The 18,417-nt window shown below is 38.9% G+C and overlaps 3 protein-coding genes across 6 annotated transcripts in view; 2 read left to right on the forward strand and 1 right to left on the reverse strand.

Moving 5' to 3' along the window:
• Positions 1–11,936, reverse strand: part of LOC109467913 (Bardet-Biedl syndrome 12 protein-like) — an 84,444-nt gene extending 72,508 nt beyond the window's left edge. Inside the window, exons 1-4 of one of the 2 annotated variants that reach the window (XM_019766046.1) lie at positions 11,772–11,936; positions 9,545–11,368; positions 9,141–9,296; positions 8,079–8,816 (exon numbers count right to left, since the gene is read on the reverse strand). In XM_019766046.1, coding sequence (XP_019621605.1) covers positions 8,315–8,816; positions 9,141–9,296; positions 9,545–11,361 — 2,475 coding nt within the window. In that variant the 5' untranslated portion in view covers positions 11,362–11,368; positions 11,772–11,936 and the 3' untranslated portion in view covers positions 8,079–8,314. Of the gene's footprint in view, positions 1–8,078; positions 8,817–9,140; positions 9,297–9,544; positions 11,369–11,771 lie in introns of those variants that run through there. The other variant, XM_019766047.1, reaches the window with a different exon arrangement.
• On the forward strand, positions 3,796–5,623 carry LOC109467914 (probable calcium-binding protein CML27). 2 transcript variants are annotated; one of them, XM_019766048.1, is made up of 4 exons: positions 3,796–3,913; positions 4,241–4,360; positions 4,851–4,973; positions 5,300–5,623. In XM_019766048.1, the coding sequence occupies exons 1-4, from the start codon at positions 3,881–3,883 to the stop codon at positions 5,522–5,524; spliced, it is 501 nt and encodes a 166-aa protein (XP_019621607.1). In that variant the 5' UTR covers positions 3,796–3,880; the 3' UTR covers positions 5,525–5,623. The 2 variants fall into 2 exon arrangements, with proteins under 2 accessions (XP_019621607.1, XP_019621608.1); XM_019766049.1 differs by having other exon boundaries at positions 3,825–3,905.
• Positions 11,937–12,167: 231 nt separating the features above from the next.
• Positions 12,168–18,417, forward strand: part of LOC109467890 (protein SDA1 homolog) — a 106,672-nt gene continuing 100,422 nt past the window's right edge. Inside the window, exons 1-3 of one of the 2 annotated variants that reach the window (XM_019766002.1) lie at positions 12,168–12,354; positions 12,764–12,868; positions 13,566–13,664. In XM_019766002.1, coding sequence (XP_019621561.1) covers positions 12,265–12,354; positions 12,764–12,868; positions 13,566–13,664 — 294 coding nt within the window. In that variant the 5' untranslated portion in view covers positions 12,168–12,264. The remainder of the gene's footprint in view (positions 12,355–12,763; positions 12,869–13,565; positions 13,665–18,417) is intronic. The other variant, XM_019766003.1, reaches the window with a different exon arrangement.

Genomic DNA, 18,417 nt, shown 5'->3' on the forward strand with positions numbered 1-18,417 from the left:
TGCCTCTCCCAATCTCTGTGATTGGAACAAGCTTTGTACCGGAAGGTGGGAGGGAGAGGGACACATCAAATATTGTAACAAACAATTTAGAAAATTCATGCTTTGATATAAAGAAAAATACACTCAGTTCACTTAGCTTTTGCTCTTTCATGTAAGTTAGATGAGAAATTTAAAAAAAAATTAGAATCTTGAGAAAAAACAATGACAAAGGACAGTTGTCTTCCATCAGTAACAGGCACCTGACAGAGATAGGAACAGAAGATAAAGAAGATGGATGCTATCTAAATCCCACATAAACAAACTACACAGCCTTTTACATCCCAGAAAGGTCATTATGTTGTTAGTAAGTCCCAAAAGAGGCAGTCTACAGACCTCCACCAAGTACCTTATGGAAAAGTATATTTTGTCAAACAACATCATCATGAGTGGAGGTGATAATTCAAAGTCGAAAAATGTGTACATATGTTTGGTCCATAGAATTATATATCAACAAAGTAGAGAAACCTATATGGTTAGGGTAATGTATCAGGAAAAAATTGATTTAAAGATAAAAAATTACATGTGGTTTGCAAGTACATAGAATAAAGACATCACTGTTGGTACTCAAACTCAAAGCATGTGTCCTTTGGGGGGGGGGGGTCAACTAACCGGCTGTTTCTCTATAGTGGTCACCTGGCCATAGTGGTCAAATTTGGCCAGTCCCTTGAGTGACCACTATAGGCAGGTTTGACTGTACCATGCTGTTTCTGTGACCCATAACTTGTAGTACAGAAAATGAAATGCATTGATCTTGCCTTTGTGCCTAGATGGACAACCGAGAAGACAAACTAGATGGTTCTTGTATTACCCCCAAAGTAAATCAGTTCTGAACTGCATTACGTAACCCAAGGTAGCAAAGAATTCAAGACATCCAACATTTTCCACTTGAGAGGCAGAAAAGCATTGTTGCATTAGGTTCATCATGTTACAATGCAAACTTTAAACCAGAGGAAATCCCTAAACGTCCTTGTTTGTTTCTGCAGATTTGTCATGCAAATCTCCTGGTCTTGTTCTTTCCGCAAAGTTATGCTGATCAGGCAGAAAAAACTTCCATTGTGTTAGGTAAGATGATATGTCACTTAACAGGAATAAGTGTCTGATCTTGTAAACCAAAGTTGGGAAGACATTTTCATTTAAGATCAATACATCTTGGAAAGCACATGGTCAAGTGCTTCTAGAAAACAATATACATGTACCTGATTTGCAAGTCAGGGGTAGCCTGGGTGCCATGGGGATGTTCTCCTCCATAGTTTCCGCCTGCTCCCTAATGCCGCTGGCTACCACCGAGGAGGGGGGCAGAAACTACGGAGGATGGCACCCAGGCTAAGTCACAGGCAATATGAGGACCTTCATTACATTATCAATGAAAACTGTTTAGAATTGTCAGTTGTAACCACTTGTTATACTTTACAGGTACCATGACATGGAAAAAAGTGACTTTTGAGTTATTGGATGTCCTAAGGTCTAAGGGTACACAACAGACTTTCAACACTGAACTGACATTTGAATTGAACACCATCAGGCCCTTCCAGATAATCTAGGAAGGAGCTTAGAGCTACAGTGTCAGAAGGTCAAGGTCTACCTGTTACCACTAGTTTCAGACCCATCCTTCAAAACTATGCACCAGTGCTAAAATATTTGCTGTATATCAGACATGCAGGAAAAACAGTTTTGTGTTTCAACTGTTTGTGTCCAAACTGTAAAACTCGTTGGGTATTAAAACTTAGCATGTCGAGATTTACCCTTGTGATCTAAAGCATGCAAAGTGTACAGCGCTTCTGGCAATTTGCGTGACTGTTGAGTCTTCTAACAAATGGCGTACAAACATACATGTGTGCTGCAGTTGTTGGGACCTTGAATCACCTCCCCTTCATTTGACTTCAATCTACAACTAGCCTGCAGCAAGATATTTCCGCTTGAAATGTTCACACAGATGCAAGAGACCACACATGAAATATCAACATCATGTGAGCTTGGAAGTTGAAACCTATCTGAAAATGCCTGGCAACTTACATATATGACGTTATTATGAAACATTTGAGATTCAAAAAATCACAACAATGGGTAATCAAGAAAATTACGAGCAGGCAACAATATAATAATCCTAGCAAAATGTGGGAGGGGGGAACAGTCCTCACTTTGTTGTCAAGGAAAAAGTGAAACATCCATTCTAGTCTCAACATGTGAGGCTGGAATAAGAGCATTTGGATCACCTAACTGGTGGTAGCAATCATAATGGTATACGGTATGGAAGAGGGATTTAAAAATGGCATGTTTTGGTGCAAGATCCCCTATCTTAGCCTTTTTACCAAGATAGTCCACTGCGATCTGAGCCTGGAACATGTCAGCTTACAGACTCCAATTAGGCCCCAGCACAGGTGCAGGGGGAGGGGGAAGGTGAGAGTACCCTGGAGACTGGGCTCACTAAGCCCAGGTTTTAACAGCAGTAACTTAGCAGGGTGTTGGTTACAGGTGAGAGGATTATCAGGCCTGACTTAGAACTTCTACAGCTGTGACCTTGAACTATGAGGGTACTGGAAAAGGAACATTAGGGTCACCCTAATTACTTTAGACTTAGTTTAGTCAAGGAAGTGAGCTTTCAAGCGGGGAAAAGTATGATGGTAGAGTATATTTTATCATATGTGATGAATCTGTGTTGGTTGTGGCTAGCACAAGGAAGAAGTTTTGTACTACAGGTACCTTAGTCTGCGTAATGCAAACTATGCCGTCCACGGCTTTTGGGGTGTCTGGATGTTGGGCGGGTGGCAATTCTAAAGCAATTTAATCAGGCTACATGTCCCTTAGCCTGGTATCCAGTCTGATTCGTGGTCGGGGCCCCAAGAGCTCTGGCCCGCCCGCCTCACATAAGCTTCCCGGTGTGTATTTCACGAGAGATTAATTCCTACCTGGACGGTCTGTTGCACTGGGCGGGGGAAGCTCTTACTAGTCTTAGAGGCCCGGAAGACACAACCTGCCTAAACACCCCAATACCCCCAATCACGATCAGACTGGATACCAGGCTACATGTCCCTGGACCCTGGCACATTTTGTTTGAAAGAGTGGTTTATTCTAAACATTGGCAAGGAGAGACATCTGTAGATGGGTCAACAGCAGAGGATGTTGAATGGAAAGGATGGAATTTAGGGACAGCATGATGATTAAATGTAATTTGGATTGAGAACTTAAAAGCCTGTAGAGAGACAGCTATGTTCATCAGCACCACCTACCATGTTGTATATGAGTGGCAAGGATGGTTGTAGTTGGGAGTTGGAATATTGAGAAGGCAGAATGTCATAAGTGTGGTTATTTACGAACATTGTATGTTTGAAGAGAAGTGAAAATTATATTTTTGGCTCCCTAGACCATACCAACTTACATTTGAACTACCCTACCTAATACATTCATGAACTATTCACATACACCTACATTTGTCTATAAACCGGGTACATGGACCTGTGCACCTAATTAGGGGTTTAATTAGGTGCAGGTAGACATCTAAAATACCTGCACAACCCAAATTTTACCTGCACTAAGGTGCATACATGCACACAGTATTTTGAGCCCTGAAGAGGTTATGTTGGGTTTCTTGTGCTTGTTTGTTGGGAAGTTTATTGTATAAAATTGAATGATTGTAAACCAAAAAAGAAATCTGAAAGAATTTTCATCAGTGTCAGCAATTCCAAATCAGATTTTTGTATAGGCAACAGTTTGAACAAAAGCAGACATTTGCATCTCAATGACCAAACCGGTACTTCCACATCTTGAAGATAATTCTTTCCTTAAGCATCAATTATCTACACTTACTGAAGTCATTCGAGCCATTCCACAGGGTGAAGAAAGCATGTCTCAAGAACTGCTGTTCACAGGTACAAATGTTTGTGTTTGAATCCCAACTTCTTTTTGCTCTCATTTTTTATTTCTATAGGCAGGGAGGGTATAGTGGAATTCCTGGCCTTAGGAAACTAGAAAGGCCGACATTTGCTTTGGAGCAAATTCAGCATGGCTTCACCACATTTCACAACATGGCAGGGAAAGAAGGAGAAATACAAGGGAAGATAAGGTTCTTTATTCACCAACAAGTGGTTTTCATATCTGACGTTTTGGTCATCGTCTGTCACCTTCTTCAGGACAGCAGAATGTAATCATTTAAGGATAATAGGTCCTCATAGTTTTCTAAAAAGTGATCTCATTTTATTTTCAGTGCATCATGGATCAGATCTTTGACATGTATGACAAGAACGCTGACGGTACAATTGATGCATCTGAGCTGGAGGCAGCCTTAAAAATGGCCGGTATAAGCGCTTCAGGGAGATTTGTCCAGGTAAACAGAATCAAAATCTGACAGCTTGAAAACCTGAGCGCAATGATGTCTAATTAATAGACAATCAAGAAGGCAGTGACAAATTCCAGTACACAATACTAGATATGACTGCAATGTAGATCCAAATTTGGCTTATGTCAGATGCAGACAAAAAGGTTTTAGGGTTAGTGTGTTTTGCAGGTGCATTTTGCACAGATTATTACACCTAAGGAATGACTGCCTTGACTGATAGACAATCAAGAAGGCAGTGACAAAATTCTGTACCCTGTCGAGTATGGATATCGTACAATAATTTCCGTCTTTTTCATGTCAATGCGGTAGCTATTTTATTCAAAATCTATTCATTATTGCAGAACCAAAATGAAGACTACAACAACTGCTCCTAGAACTAAACAGTAAAAGGTTAGATGGATTTTGGCAACACCACATGCCTTATACAAAATTACTATATTGAGTTATAACTACTTTTGTACTGGGTCATTTTTTTCAGATGGTGAAAGAGAGGTGCGATGCCAATTCTGATGGGAAGCTGACAAAAGACGAGTTCGTGAAAACCCTTCAAATCTTTCAAGAGATTGCAGAGTTCATCGCCTTCTTCACTAGCGCTGACACGGTTAGTTTTTGTCCATACACAATAGGCAGGGCTCGAAATACATTGCACTTTTCTATGCATACCTGCACTGGTGCATGTGACATTAAAAATTACCCGAACCACTCAGAATTTGGGAAGAAAGGATCACACTGAAAACTGTTCAGAACCATAATGCCATTATTCCTTTCATACTTCACAGGTGGACTAACAGTCAATGCAGCAAATGAAATCCACATATGCCTACTTTTGTACATTTAAAACATAGTACATGGACTGGTGCAGCTAGAAATAGATTCTATTGAGACAATTACAACGAGACATGCTTATTTACCTTTCCCATTTTTCAGGATGGCAGTAAGACCATGTCATTTACGGAGATGGAAACCAAGGCCATCGCCTTTTACATGACCAATGAGGGTACCCGTGTCGATCGGTACGTGTTTGAAGCTGGTACCAGAAATGCACAACAGTTACGTTGCTCCTGGAACGGGGACCCAGACAAGGAGATGAAGCTGGAAGAATTCTTGGATATCATGTATGCCGATAGGCTCTTAAATCTTGAGACCCAGTGAGCTCCATGGAGAGTCTTGTGGCCCTACACATGTTGAGAAAACAAAAGCTAAGCAACAGAGGCAAGCATATTATATCAGAGTAACTACATCATCTCTAAAACTGTTTATGTTTATTTATGTTTATTTGATCGATCTCCATTAGTGCGTACAACAATAATACAACACTAGTCTTCCTGGAGTCGTTTGAATACAAACACTGCATTATACTATACATACATACATATACAAGAAGCGAACGTAACTTAAATACAACATGGCAAATAAAATGCAACATAGCAATGAAATGCGACATGGGAAATGAGAATACAACATAGGGTATAAAACTGCTGAGAGGTCAGAGGTCTCAATACAGTTAAGAACAAGTAATTCTATACATCAGTCGTCGCACTTCCACCATGATTGCAGAGGTTGGGATACACACTGTGTACAACACACTGTAACAAGATACACACTGTATATTGAAATGCCATATACTATCTATGGAACCATCTATACCACATAACACTTTTGTCATTCCTAAACATACAACAGAACTTATTTAGAACTTATTTATTTAGAACACATTTAGAATAGGGAATAGGGGGATAGAGGGATAGGAAGATAGAGGGATAGGGGTATATAGGGATAGGGGGATACAGGGATAGGTGGATAGGGGGATAAAAGGACAGGGCGATAGAGGGATAAGTGGATAGGGGATAGGTAGATAGGGATTAGAGTTTGATAAATAAAGCTTCTGGTTTTATATTTTCTTATGGATTACATGTATTTCTAAATAAATGTTCTGTGAGCAATTAGATGCTGTATCTTCTCTATTATGTTTCTTTCATATGATATCCTCGTCAGCTGACTATTCAATCAAGTATTTAAACTTTTAACAACCCTCAAAGAAATGATCTGCATAGCCAATAAATTTCCAACAACATACATAGCATCCAAAATTTATGCAAGACATATATGGACAGATGGAACAGTTAACAGTGAAACTTATGACATTTGAGTACTTAGAAACCTGACACTTCACCACAACATCACATCAAACAGATGTCCTAATTGGCTGAATTGGTGGTTATATATCATCTGGAGTGAAAGAGTAGAGTCCTCAACAGACCAGCTGACTTTTATGGCCACTTGTGTTTATAAAGCTACTGATGTGTATGTTCGCCTACTGACCCCAGGCTGACCACCATATGGGAAGTCCTGAACTCTTCTTGACCTCGCACAGAGCAATAAACACAAGAAAAGCATCGAGAACAGGAGAGAGGGGGAAAATTATGAAAAAGGAGAAAAGAAATCAGCCGAAAAAGACATTGGTCTTATTTTTTGTATGACATAAATGTCCTGAGCTAGCAACAGTCATGTCTTATCTATGTACATCAATCAGTAGATCTAGTCTAGCCCGACCACCATTTTGAAAAGAAATTTCTGATAAATCAAACTTCAAATAGGCAAAATGATAGAATAATGTTTCAAACGAAAGATGGTCTTTTATAGTGATAAGCACAGACAGCATTGATACAAAAAAAAATTGATGACCTAAAATGTCAACCACGCTACACAAGAAGATTTCCTTTCCTTTAAGAACTGAAATGGAATGAGGTCAAAAGTTTGTTGGTATTTTGGACACAGCACAATGTTGTCTCAGTTGACTAGTTTACAACATTGTAAATTGCTGTACTGTATTCTCAAAATAACAGTATGCTTTTACGTTTAAATGGACAATCAGGTTACAAGACGTTCTGTGATAAGCTAAAGTCAAATTGCAAAGAGGTCTACAATATCTTTTACCTGATAGAAGAAATGACTTGACAATTGCATGCTGAAGGTTGAAAAAAGTCTTCATTATACCAAGGAGGGTACCATTTCTCCCTTAGCACATCATTAACACAGTGGACACAACAAAGACCTTACACACAAGAAACATTGGACAGCCCAATTTTCAACATCTCCAGGGCAAAATTATCTTCGATTGAAGGACTCTTTTACTGTTCCTAACACAAAGGAACGTACGGCTTGTTAGGGTGGCATGTAATTCAACAACTACAAAGAGGCCGGTCAGCAAATTATACACGTGGTGAACCCAATAGTAGGGTCTTCCCAAATGGGAGGATTGCTAGGTCCACTTTACAACCGGTTAGAGTTGCGACAGTTACACTTTTGATGTTTGAAAGGGAGGAGTAAAACAGCAAGGACAGTGCGAGGAGAAAACCCACCTGGACGTAGTAAAACCACACCTGGAGGAAGTGGATTACAGAGCAGGGGAAGGCTTATATTACTGCAGTCTGTAATTGGGGACATAGAAGATCACAGAGGCAAGGCACAGAAGAAATTCTGCACTTGCCAACTACTAGTATTGAGGACCATTTGACAAGGAGTTATCTCTTGTACCTTAGTAAGTAACCCAGCCACCTGACACTGGAAATAACAGCTGTGTGATCTTGCCTGCAAGAAATGAAAGGCAGGGAAACTTGCAAAAGCTGGGTAGACCAAAATGATGATGATGAAAGATAAAAATGTAGGTCTTAACAACTTTTGCATATCCTATTGAAGGCAGTCTGAACAGCAACAGATTGATGTAAAAAATCTTTATTGATGCAAATCAACATGGAGTTCTATGCCCCTTTCAAAGGTCATTCAAATGCTCTGTAAACCAACATGCAGTTATATGACATTCTGCAAGCTGGCACTGTTGAACAACACCAAAACTGGCTATGAGTGTTTTTCTTCTGTGTAGTATCCCATTTTGAATGAGGTTTATGAACTAGATTTCTTGGTTCAAAATGGTCTGTTGTTCTACAATACTTTATGAAAATCCTCCTTTGGTCCATTGATGATTTCTGTATCCGTCCTCAGCACCAACTGCACTAGTGATGCAGCACTTTTCCATGCCTCTAGCTTACACATACAGTCCAGAACTTCACAATCAGAGCTTTTCTGCATTTCTGAAATAGATTTTTCTTGCCTATCTGCATTTTGTTGACTGTATTCAACAGGCAAGAATTGGGTACTTACTTTACTTTCCAAACAAAGTTTATCATCTTGTTTCACGGGTGTTGTGTGCGTTGTTGGCTGGTCAGTCCAGTAGGCTGAAACTTTATCTGCATTTGCTGCAGTTGTCAAAGTCTGTTTATGACATGCAACCCTTTCCAAGGAAGCTTTACTCCCTTCCTGTCCCTTAAGTAAAGACTCCATTTCAGCCCTGGCATGATGTGGAGATGAAAACCTTCCCGAGTTGACCATGACTGACAACAAGTACTGCTCAAAGCTTTCAGCAAGTGATGAAAAGACCACTGGCCTATGAACAGAGAGACATGTCCATTTTGTACCTTTTACAATAATAACATCATGCAATATAGCACATGCAAAGATGATGTCAACCAGTGTTCTAGCCTGGGCCAGCCTGAAATTTTTCTGTCATCTCAATTTTGTTTCACATAAAATCATGAGCGGCCAAATTTCATCAAAGAACAGATATATGGACGCTGCCTGGAACACTGATCTCAACCACAGTCAATAATACCTTTCAAATAATGACACCTTCTGGGACAAATGCTATTTCATCTGCACACTTCAAAACTCATTTCTTAAAGACTACTAGTAATATCTACATGTAACATACCTGAATTCTTTGATGGATAATGACAGCCAAGAACCTGGATGAATACCGGACAGGGAATGATGTGCACCTGATGTGTCCCTGAGACACCTGATACAGGTGAGTTCAGGTGAGCCGCCACCTGGAAGGACCTTTCCTTCAGCCAATGCATTCTTCAACCTAAAAATGACAGCAAGACAGATTTGCACTTGAAGAAGAAAATATGTACATGTTGTACATTATAATTTCAAGTTAATCACTGTATTCAGTGTTCCTTGCAGTTCTTATGATATATCATTTTAGATAGTAAATGTTATCATTTTTTGTCCGTACTTTACAAAAAGGAAAATTAAGGTGTACATGTAGCATGACATGGGAACGAACATAAGACCAAACATATATATGTTTGGGAAAACAGTAGACAATACCTATGAAGACAGATCCAAAACTGCTGTTCCACATGGTGCAGCTCTGCTTTCGTCAGGCAACAGAGAACGGCGCTCCACGTCTGTCCTGGGGTGCCAATCTTCATCAACATCGAGGCTCCCTTGTAACTCTGAAGTGTGTGGTCTTCCAAGAGTTCCAGAGATGTCACAGCCCCGACATCGAGACTGGTTGAGTTGTGTATGTAGGTTATGATGAATGCTCCTGTAGCATCAGCTAAAGTCTGCAGTGTGGAATATTTTACTTGCTGAACCACTACACAGTTCATTGATAGGCAAACCTCCATCACATCTTGGTCCACAATGCCTTTTGCAAGGAGTAGCTCTACGTCACAGTCTAGTATAACCTTCTGGACTCTTTCTAGCCATGACTTTGGAGCTTTATAAGATCTAGCACCATACTGAATGCTTGAAACTTCAAGAGCTTTCTTGTACCCTGTGTGGTGAAAGTTCTCTGTAATGTCTCCATTTATGATTAAGACCTTCCGTGGTTTGTTCTTCCCTTGGAGTATAGATGCTAACTGACCTGAACCCACTTTGACAACAATGCCATCAGTAACATAGGACTGTTTGTGATCTACTCCACTCACAAGACAAGTATTTGTTATATCAAAGTCTCCAGGTGAGGCTCCTTGCCTTTCATGCAGTATCTGCTGAAACACTTTACATGCCAGCTGCATTTCAACACAGTTTCCATGACTCAATCCCTGAGATAATCTACTTAACGTCAAAGAAGTTTCATTGGCCTGAAGAAGATTACTTTGTTTTGGATAGTCTTCTGTCTTCTCTGAAGCATTGTGAGAATCAAGATCTTGAAGTTGCAAAGGAGGATTTGGCTCTGATGGTAAAAAATCTACAAGTCCTAGGTGTCGACTTCTTATCTGCAGTTTTCTATTCTTGTCATTTTCCTTTAGCTTGCTTTTCAAAAGCTGTTCAAAACCTTCCCGTGTCATGTCAGGTTTCTTTGATGGCTGAGTCACAACAGATTTATTCTGAAGGGTTTCTCCATGATGACAAGCATTACTTGAAGATTTTGATGGGAAAGTCTCTTCAAAACAAGCAGAAAATTCATCTTCCTCTTCATCATCATCAGTAGGCAACACATCGCTTTCTTGAAACTTTTGCTGAAATGATTTCTGTATTGAGTCTGTGTCTTCTGTTCTGCTAGCATCTACATTTATAGCCTGTACATGGAGTGTGGGATTACGTGCACTTGAGAAAGGCGCAATTGTTTGCGGTTCAAAGTACCAGGAAATGTCATCTACGTCATCGGATTCATTTTCACATTGACGGCTGACTGTTGTTAATGTACCTGTACTGTCTGTCTGTTGTACAGAAGCAAAAGGTATAGTCTTTGTGTGGTAATCTGTCCTGACAATTTCAGTTGACTTCTCACACAAAACTTTATCAACTATGATTGCTGTCTTTTCCACCTCCTCACAACACATCCTTACACCTTCCTCCAGACAATGGCAGACTGCGGAGAAAGGTATCCCCAAATGTATGCAGTGCCGTGCAGCCCTTGCGAGAAACCCTGCCATGCACACCAGAGTCTTGCTGCCTGTTCCGTACGTTCTGTGGTGTGACTGACATGCTGAATTCAGGAGCTGACCAACAGGATGGTCAATGTTGAGGTTACTCAGTAGATCCGGAGCGGTGCTGACCAGGACACTGCCTTCAGGGCCTGAGTCGTCTACGATGCACTTAAGAGTTCTTTGAGGACCCAGCAGGGACTGTGCACAAGAAGCCACCGACATCAGTACATCCAGTCCATTGGAAATTTCACTAATTGTTGCCATCATTGCATATCTGGAAAAACATTAAGTGATGATCTTTCTGTAAAAGCTGTAATGACATAGGACTGTGGAAACACTTGAAAAACATTTATGTTATATATGTTAGCATTGGTCAACATTCCCATCTCCATGGGATCGAGAGGGACACCCTTGGACAACTAACGAGATGTTGGAATATTTTGGAGATAAGTGAGAGTTGAGACAGACAGACATATTTTAAAATGATATATTGTGTTACATTATATCATATTATGTTGTATAAAAGGAAATGCGGAATTCCAGTTTTCACCACTCAAAAAGAAACTGCGTTGAGCCATGCTATGTTTCCGGACGCACAGCGGTCTAATCTCCAAGCAGATCTTTGGGTGGCTGCACCAAGCCATGCACACCATAATGTTCACTCATCTATCCCTCACCTTGCTTCAGCCTATCATAATAAGGACCTCCATATGATCGCATTCGGTATGGTTGACAAGAAATTTAACCACGACAAGATATTCGTGTCCTATGTCGATGAAATATAAAGAAACTGCGAGAAAATCTGTTCAAGTCAGCCGCTGTTTATGAAATCGACAACGCGCAGTCGTGATGACCTCTTGGACTATCGCATTCAATAGTGGGTATCTTGCGCTTTTCTTAATAAAATACATGATACTAAAATTGTTGTAACTAGCACTGATACTTTATGACATATAAAATCTTTCATTATATATTTCATACTAATCCGATAACTCTCAGAAAACACTGAGTTATCATTGTTTTAGATGAAAAGAATTTTGTTGGTCCCTATAGTTTCTAATGGTATAATCCAACCACACGTGCAGCTGATCGTGTCCGGAACTGTTTTGGTTTTCTTGTGTCCAAATTTTAAAGACCGTCGTTGCAGTTTTCTCGACATTATCGGTCACCATGAGCGAGAGGAACAGGAACCAGCTTCCCAACAACCTCCCCCAGCTGCAAAACCTCATCAAAAGGGACGCAGAATCATACAGAGAGGAGGTGAGATTTGAGGCACCACGGCCAGATATAGTGACCCTTGCTTATAATTTCTAACTTTAATACAGTACTGTTTATTTTGTCCGAAAGAAACCCATTCCATAAAGCAAACCCCAAAGGAGTAAGAATTTGATTACGAAGTGATAACGAAGTTTGGATCAAATCATATCAAATTATATGCATAATGTGTATTTCATCATAGCCCGATGCCACAACTTGCGGTTATGAGTATTGACATATGGATGATATCACATAATCACTAAATCAGACTAAATCCTATTTTAAGTGATATGGAATATGAGAGTAATAGATAATACATGCACACCATGCTACTTTGCTAAGTTGTTATCCATCACTCTCTATTGTCTTTGTCTCTATTGTCTAATGTTATGATAACCCGTCCTGTTACTAGTTCTTACAGCAGTACCGACATTACCAGTCCAATGTGGAGATCTTCCGCCTGAAGCCTCAGCAGTTCTCCAAGAGCCTGGATGACCTGGTGATGTTTCTGGCACAGGTCAGGGACATGCATGGCTTATTGTTTTATTAAACTTGATAGCCTGGGGGATTCAACACTGTAGGTTGTTGTTGCCACTACCAGAACCTGCTTAGAGTCATAATGGAAAAGCATATGTAACATACACACTACTATGTAAAACAGCCGAGCTGTTTGAAACAGAATGAATGCATAAAGGATTTGAAAAGGAAAATAGCTGCGAGAGGAAGCATGCCAAGGGTGCCAAGTAGTTGAGATGCTTATAGTCAAATTCAATGAGAGAACCAAGTTACAAGAGTACGTAACATGATGATTGGAATGAAAATAGTCTCAGTAAACGTCTTACGGTTCTTGTGCAGACCTGAAGAGAAAGTGTCCTCTGCATTTTTTATCAAAACTGACAGGAGGCACTGTTGTACTGTGAAACAAAATTCTAGGTCAAAACATTTCAGTGACTCTAAACAGCTCAACCAACAATACCATACTAGTAATCACTGTTATGCATGAAATTTGGAAAGAGCTGTATTATTTTGCTTTACCAAACCTATGAGTATGACATCTAAAGCCCTGTTTCACAGCTTCAGTGTATCTATCAGACCTTAAAGATGATGACACACTATTGCACGCTTATTTTGCTTTCTTTGCAAAATTCAGACCTACTGCTACCGCTCCGTAACCTGGGATTAAATCTTTGTTAAATATGTGACTGTTTCTTCAGGTGGCCCATGCCTATCCTGAAGATCTGGCTGACTTTCCCCAAGAGTTGAAAGATCTCCTTAAACAGCACTGTACAGTGTTAGACCCCTCCTTACGAATGGTAAGTCATTTCCTTATAAATCAGAAAAACGTCTGACAGTTGGACTTATTACATGTATATCTGACAAAAAAGGCTTAGCCTTGAAAAATGCCCTGGTATTGCTGAGTAAGTACAAAATATTACATCATGATGAAATATATTCTACATTTGGCACAGTAACTTCAGGTAAGATGAATTTGACAACTAAGATCAGTTGATTATTTTTGCTGTTAGAATAATGAGTAAGTGTGAATGACAGAGTATCTGCAACAAGATTGCTGCCTCCCACCCGCTCACATGAAGCTGCTTTTGTCAATCATGAACAGAAACAAGTTAATGATAAAGTGGTTATTGGAAAACAGTTGCATGACTGATAGACACTATCAGTCAAATCCAGACATACAGGTATATTGAAGAGCGGGAATATTGTGTTGATAGTACACCTTCCCCCTAAAGGTACTGTTTGCATTTAACGGATTATCATACTTAGCCAGCAGGCAGTTTGCATACCACGAAGAAAGGTGGGAGTCTGTGATTTATAGTTCATGTCCAAAACATATAGATGTTTGGGAGCTTTATCCAAGCTGCGAGGTAAGGGATGTGAATCTTAAGGGGATTACAGTGACACTATGGTCTATCTTAAAGCACAGGTGTTTACTTTATGAAATTACAAAATGAAAAAGACACAGGCGATGGCTATCTGTCCTCAACTGCCTTGGGGCTATCTACTGGTGTATACATACTCTCTATGCCATGCTATTTAATGGTTCATCCCTAGGAATGCATGAATTCTTGGAAATGGACAGGAGATTTTCTGGGCTTTAAGTTGTGACTGCTTATTGGCCATATAACATTATGTAGTAAATCGAGCACTCCTTTTGTGGAGCTGAAGTGTTAGGGGAACAGTGTTTTGTTTCAATGTCATAAGTCTACACTTAAAATTAATGCTTCTTTTTTATATAACATTATGTAAAAATGAGTTATACATGTATGTAAGGCTGGTTGCAGACTTCAAGATTTAAAAGTTGTGTTGTCCGATACTGGTATAATTGGAATACTAGTACATCTCCTTGCCACGGTCTCTTCTATGCATACAAATTTGTATTGGCCGCCACACAGGTTTTTGTCTGGTAACATATGATGAATGTCAGCAGCTCACAATATTTAGGTCATGATTTTCTGGGTCAATCAAATTCAATTAGGGCATAGTATTTTAGTTATAAGGTGCTACTTTTCAAACTGTTGATTTGATGGTTTCCAATCATATTTTTTTATACTTTGAGGTACAACTTACCATCAATTTGTATGTTTTTGTTCATGTAAATGTCTGATTTACTGGCTTACAATATCATTATAGTAGTGGAGCCTTTTCAACTTGGATAAACCCCCAATCCCTCCTTGAACCTTCTATTATTATATAATTTTTCAATAAACAGATTGAGATACAATGACAGACAAAAGGCAACACGTTCAAAGAAACATTTATTGAAAATCCACTGTCCAACTCTGCTTGACAACATCTATTGGTGGCAGCTCACCCTGCGAAAAAACAATTCCCACAGAAAAAAATGGAAACAGCACTGCTTGTCACAAAGTTAACTCACATGGTAACTCATCAGTAACAAGTCTCTCCTGATATTGGCTGATCTCCGATGGCCTGGAGGTATTGGCTGGCTGCTGCGATCAATTAACAGAGTGTGTTAATTAAGCCGTGGATCATGTTAATTAAACCAGAAGGCGGATGGGCACACTGGGTTCAATTAACGAAGTTAGTTACATGTAATTGAACCGGGGGGTCTGCCAAACCCCCCAGCCCCTCCGCCAAAACTGAACCAAGCTCACAAGAGATTGGTTACTGGGGTATTCACATGGTAATGCCAGGGGTAAACTATAAGGGTTGTCTTCTGTGTACGTCATGCTCAATCGGGAAAATACACATTTCAATATGAAATGTCCCAAAAATTGAGAAAATTTGGTATCTGCAAACAAAAATTTAACAATATGAATTCCTACGTCCAAATCTGGTACAAGAATTCCATCCCAAAATATATATATTGCAATATTCATTTTTCAAAGTACTTTTCATCCATACTCTTGGCACTAAATGCACAAAACAACTTCTATTTGAGAAGAATGTAATGCAAACTTGCTTTTGAAGCAGAAAATGTTATGGATTTTTCTATAGACAGCAAGATCGCTTTGTGTATATATAGTAAATTTCAGCAGAGCTTGGCAGGCATAAAATCTTATTTCAATTATATGCTTTTGGCTGTATTGTAAATGTCTGAAAGCACACTACAGATACCCCTGGCAGCTCACAGTCATCATGTACACTTGTCACAAAGCAAGCTCTGACAACATGAACACTTCACTGTTTTACACAGCAACTATTACTCAGCTATGTCTTGGACAGCACAGAGCCCATGTGTACCCAGCAGTTCCATCAGAAATTGATTGTTTTCAATAGTTATGGCCATAATAGTTCTTCAGAGCTGTGAAGCTGCCAACTTTTTCACAGCTTTGAATTTGTTTGTCTTAAGTTATGATTTGAGTGATAGAGCCCTTTTGAGATTGAATTGAGGTGGAACCAAATGCTGAATTTCATAATGTTCCATCACAAAATAGATGTATGATTCAACTTGGTTGATTTCATATTTTCCATTCTCCATGTCATTTTAGGTCAGTCACTGTTGTTAGATTTTGGATGTTGGTAAAGCAATTTTAGGCTAGATTTCATTCCAACAAATCATTTATGCAATGCTTATGAGTTGAATATGCCTCATTCAACATGGGAAATCTAATTTTCCAGGCAATATTTCAAACATATTACATTGTAAAGCATGGTTGGATTAATTTTATAGAACATTTCCACACAATTTGAGTGATTTGTCATCATGATGGAGAAACCTTCTGTGCGTAACATTTTCCGTAATCCTCTGGAACTGTGGGTTTACATGGGCCTTTAAACCTCTAGATTCTGCAGGCACATTTGGAATTCAATTCTGCAACATTCATTGACACACTAGAATAAAGCACTCATATAATACGGACTGAAATACTGAGTGTGCTGCCTCACAAATACAGTCATCACCATGTTTACTACTTAATATATTTAAATACAGGTGTTAGAATACCTTTAAGTTAACTATTTTTAGTTTTAAGGACAGATACATAATAAAATACTGAAAATTTAGGTAGCATATCATCGGAAATCAAATATATGACAAACATGGGGCTGTAGTAATGATGTTTCTTGAAAGAGGGGTACAAATTTTCCACCCCTATCAGATATCATGTTGGTACATGCCAAATCTTTGGAAGGAAGTTTTAATTGCGTGATGATTTTTGGATGATTTCTGTATCTGTTGGATTTTCTTTTCCATATTCATTTCCATATATATGTTTCAAATTTGTTCTTAGAAATTATTTAATTCTTTTCTTGACTTGTGTGCGGCAATCCAAATAGAATTGAAAAGGCCTTGGATGATCCATTTGTCATGCTATGCACGTGACAAGGTTTAACATTACATACAAAAATAAGCCCTTTCTCACTGGGATTTCAAGTACATTGATTTTTTTACGACTACATTTTACATATATATTGGTGTATGTATATTAGGTTTTATCACAAGTATTACCAAAGCTTTGGTGATGGCTGTTGTGCTACACTCATATTCAATTCTCTAGCTTAGAATATCCTACATTTTGAGAGTAGACTTTTTAAAACTTGTTTCAAATTTTTATATAGGTTGCCTTTAATTATGTTAATATGCCAGAAAATGTTGCCAGTAAGAATTAATCTGATTCATTGATTATTCTTGCACTATTACCATCACCATTATCTATTGGTAATACATGCTGCTTATACATAATATATTTCTGTTTTTTTATTTAAATAACTTTTAATAATTATACCACACCTAACAATTAATAGACATTGAATATTTTGGATATATTTACAGCAAGGCAACATACAACCTCCACAATTAGTCCTAGGTTTATCTGTATATGCTTGGTTCATTGTACGTAGTCTGCCAGTACACTTGAATAGTCTTTTGTTCATTAAATGGAGACAAAATACTTTTTCTTGGATAGTTAGTCTACATGCACTTATAGATATATTTTTTGTCCAGATGAAATATTCCATCTTCATTGCACACTACTGTGGAACCTAAAAGTTGCGATGGATCCAAGAAATATTGACAATGCAATGTGATGCTATAGAATTTTACAGCAGGACTAGGTTACAGTTCACAAAGAAAGGATTTGAACTACAGGTACATAAGTCATCAGCTCTAATTGCCGATCTCGCTCAATACATGGACTGAAAATCCATTTATTCATTCGTCTATGTCTCATCAAAAGCAGCTCTTATTATTTCGTGATTTGTTAAAAGCCAGGCTTCAAACTGCGCTGTAAACCTCTGTAGTGTGTGTGAGTACTTATCCACCTGCTCAGCTGACACAAAACGTGTCCCTAAAAGTACTCACTGCCACATGAAGGTGAAGGTTTCGATCTTTGGTGCTATCTGGCAAAGTGTAGAGCTCAATCAGTGGGCCCTTTCCTCCATTTCAATTTCCTTGCATTGATAGATGTTGAATTCACGTGTACAATGTACATGCAAAAAGAACAATACTAATTATGTCTGAATGCCAATGTACAATGTAGTTCAGACTGTAGAACTCACCTACTGTATTGTGTGCATTGACTACATCTACTATAGACTACATTTTATATCTCTCAGATGGCACTTAGAAATGACACATTTATGTGT

Source organism: Branchiostoma belcheri, unplaced genomic scaffold (assembly GCF_001625305.1).
Source record: "Branchiostoma belcheri isolate BF01 breed outbred unplaced genomic scaffold, Haploidv18h27 scaffold19, whole genome shotgun sequence".
Classification (NCBI taxonomy): domain Eukaryota; kingdom Metazoa; phylum Chordata; class Leptocardii; order Amphioxiformes; family Branchiostomatidae; genus Branchiostoma; species Branchiostoma belcheri.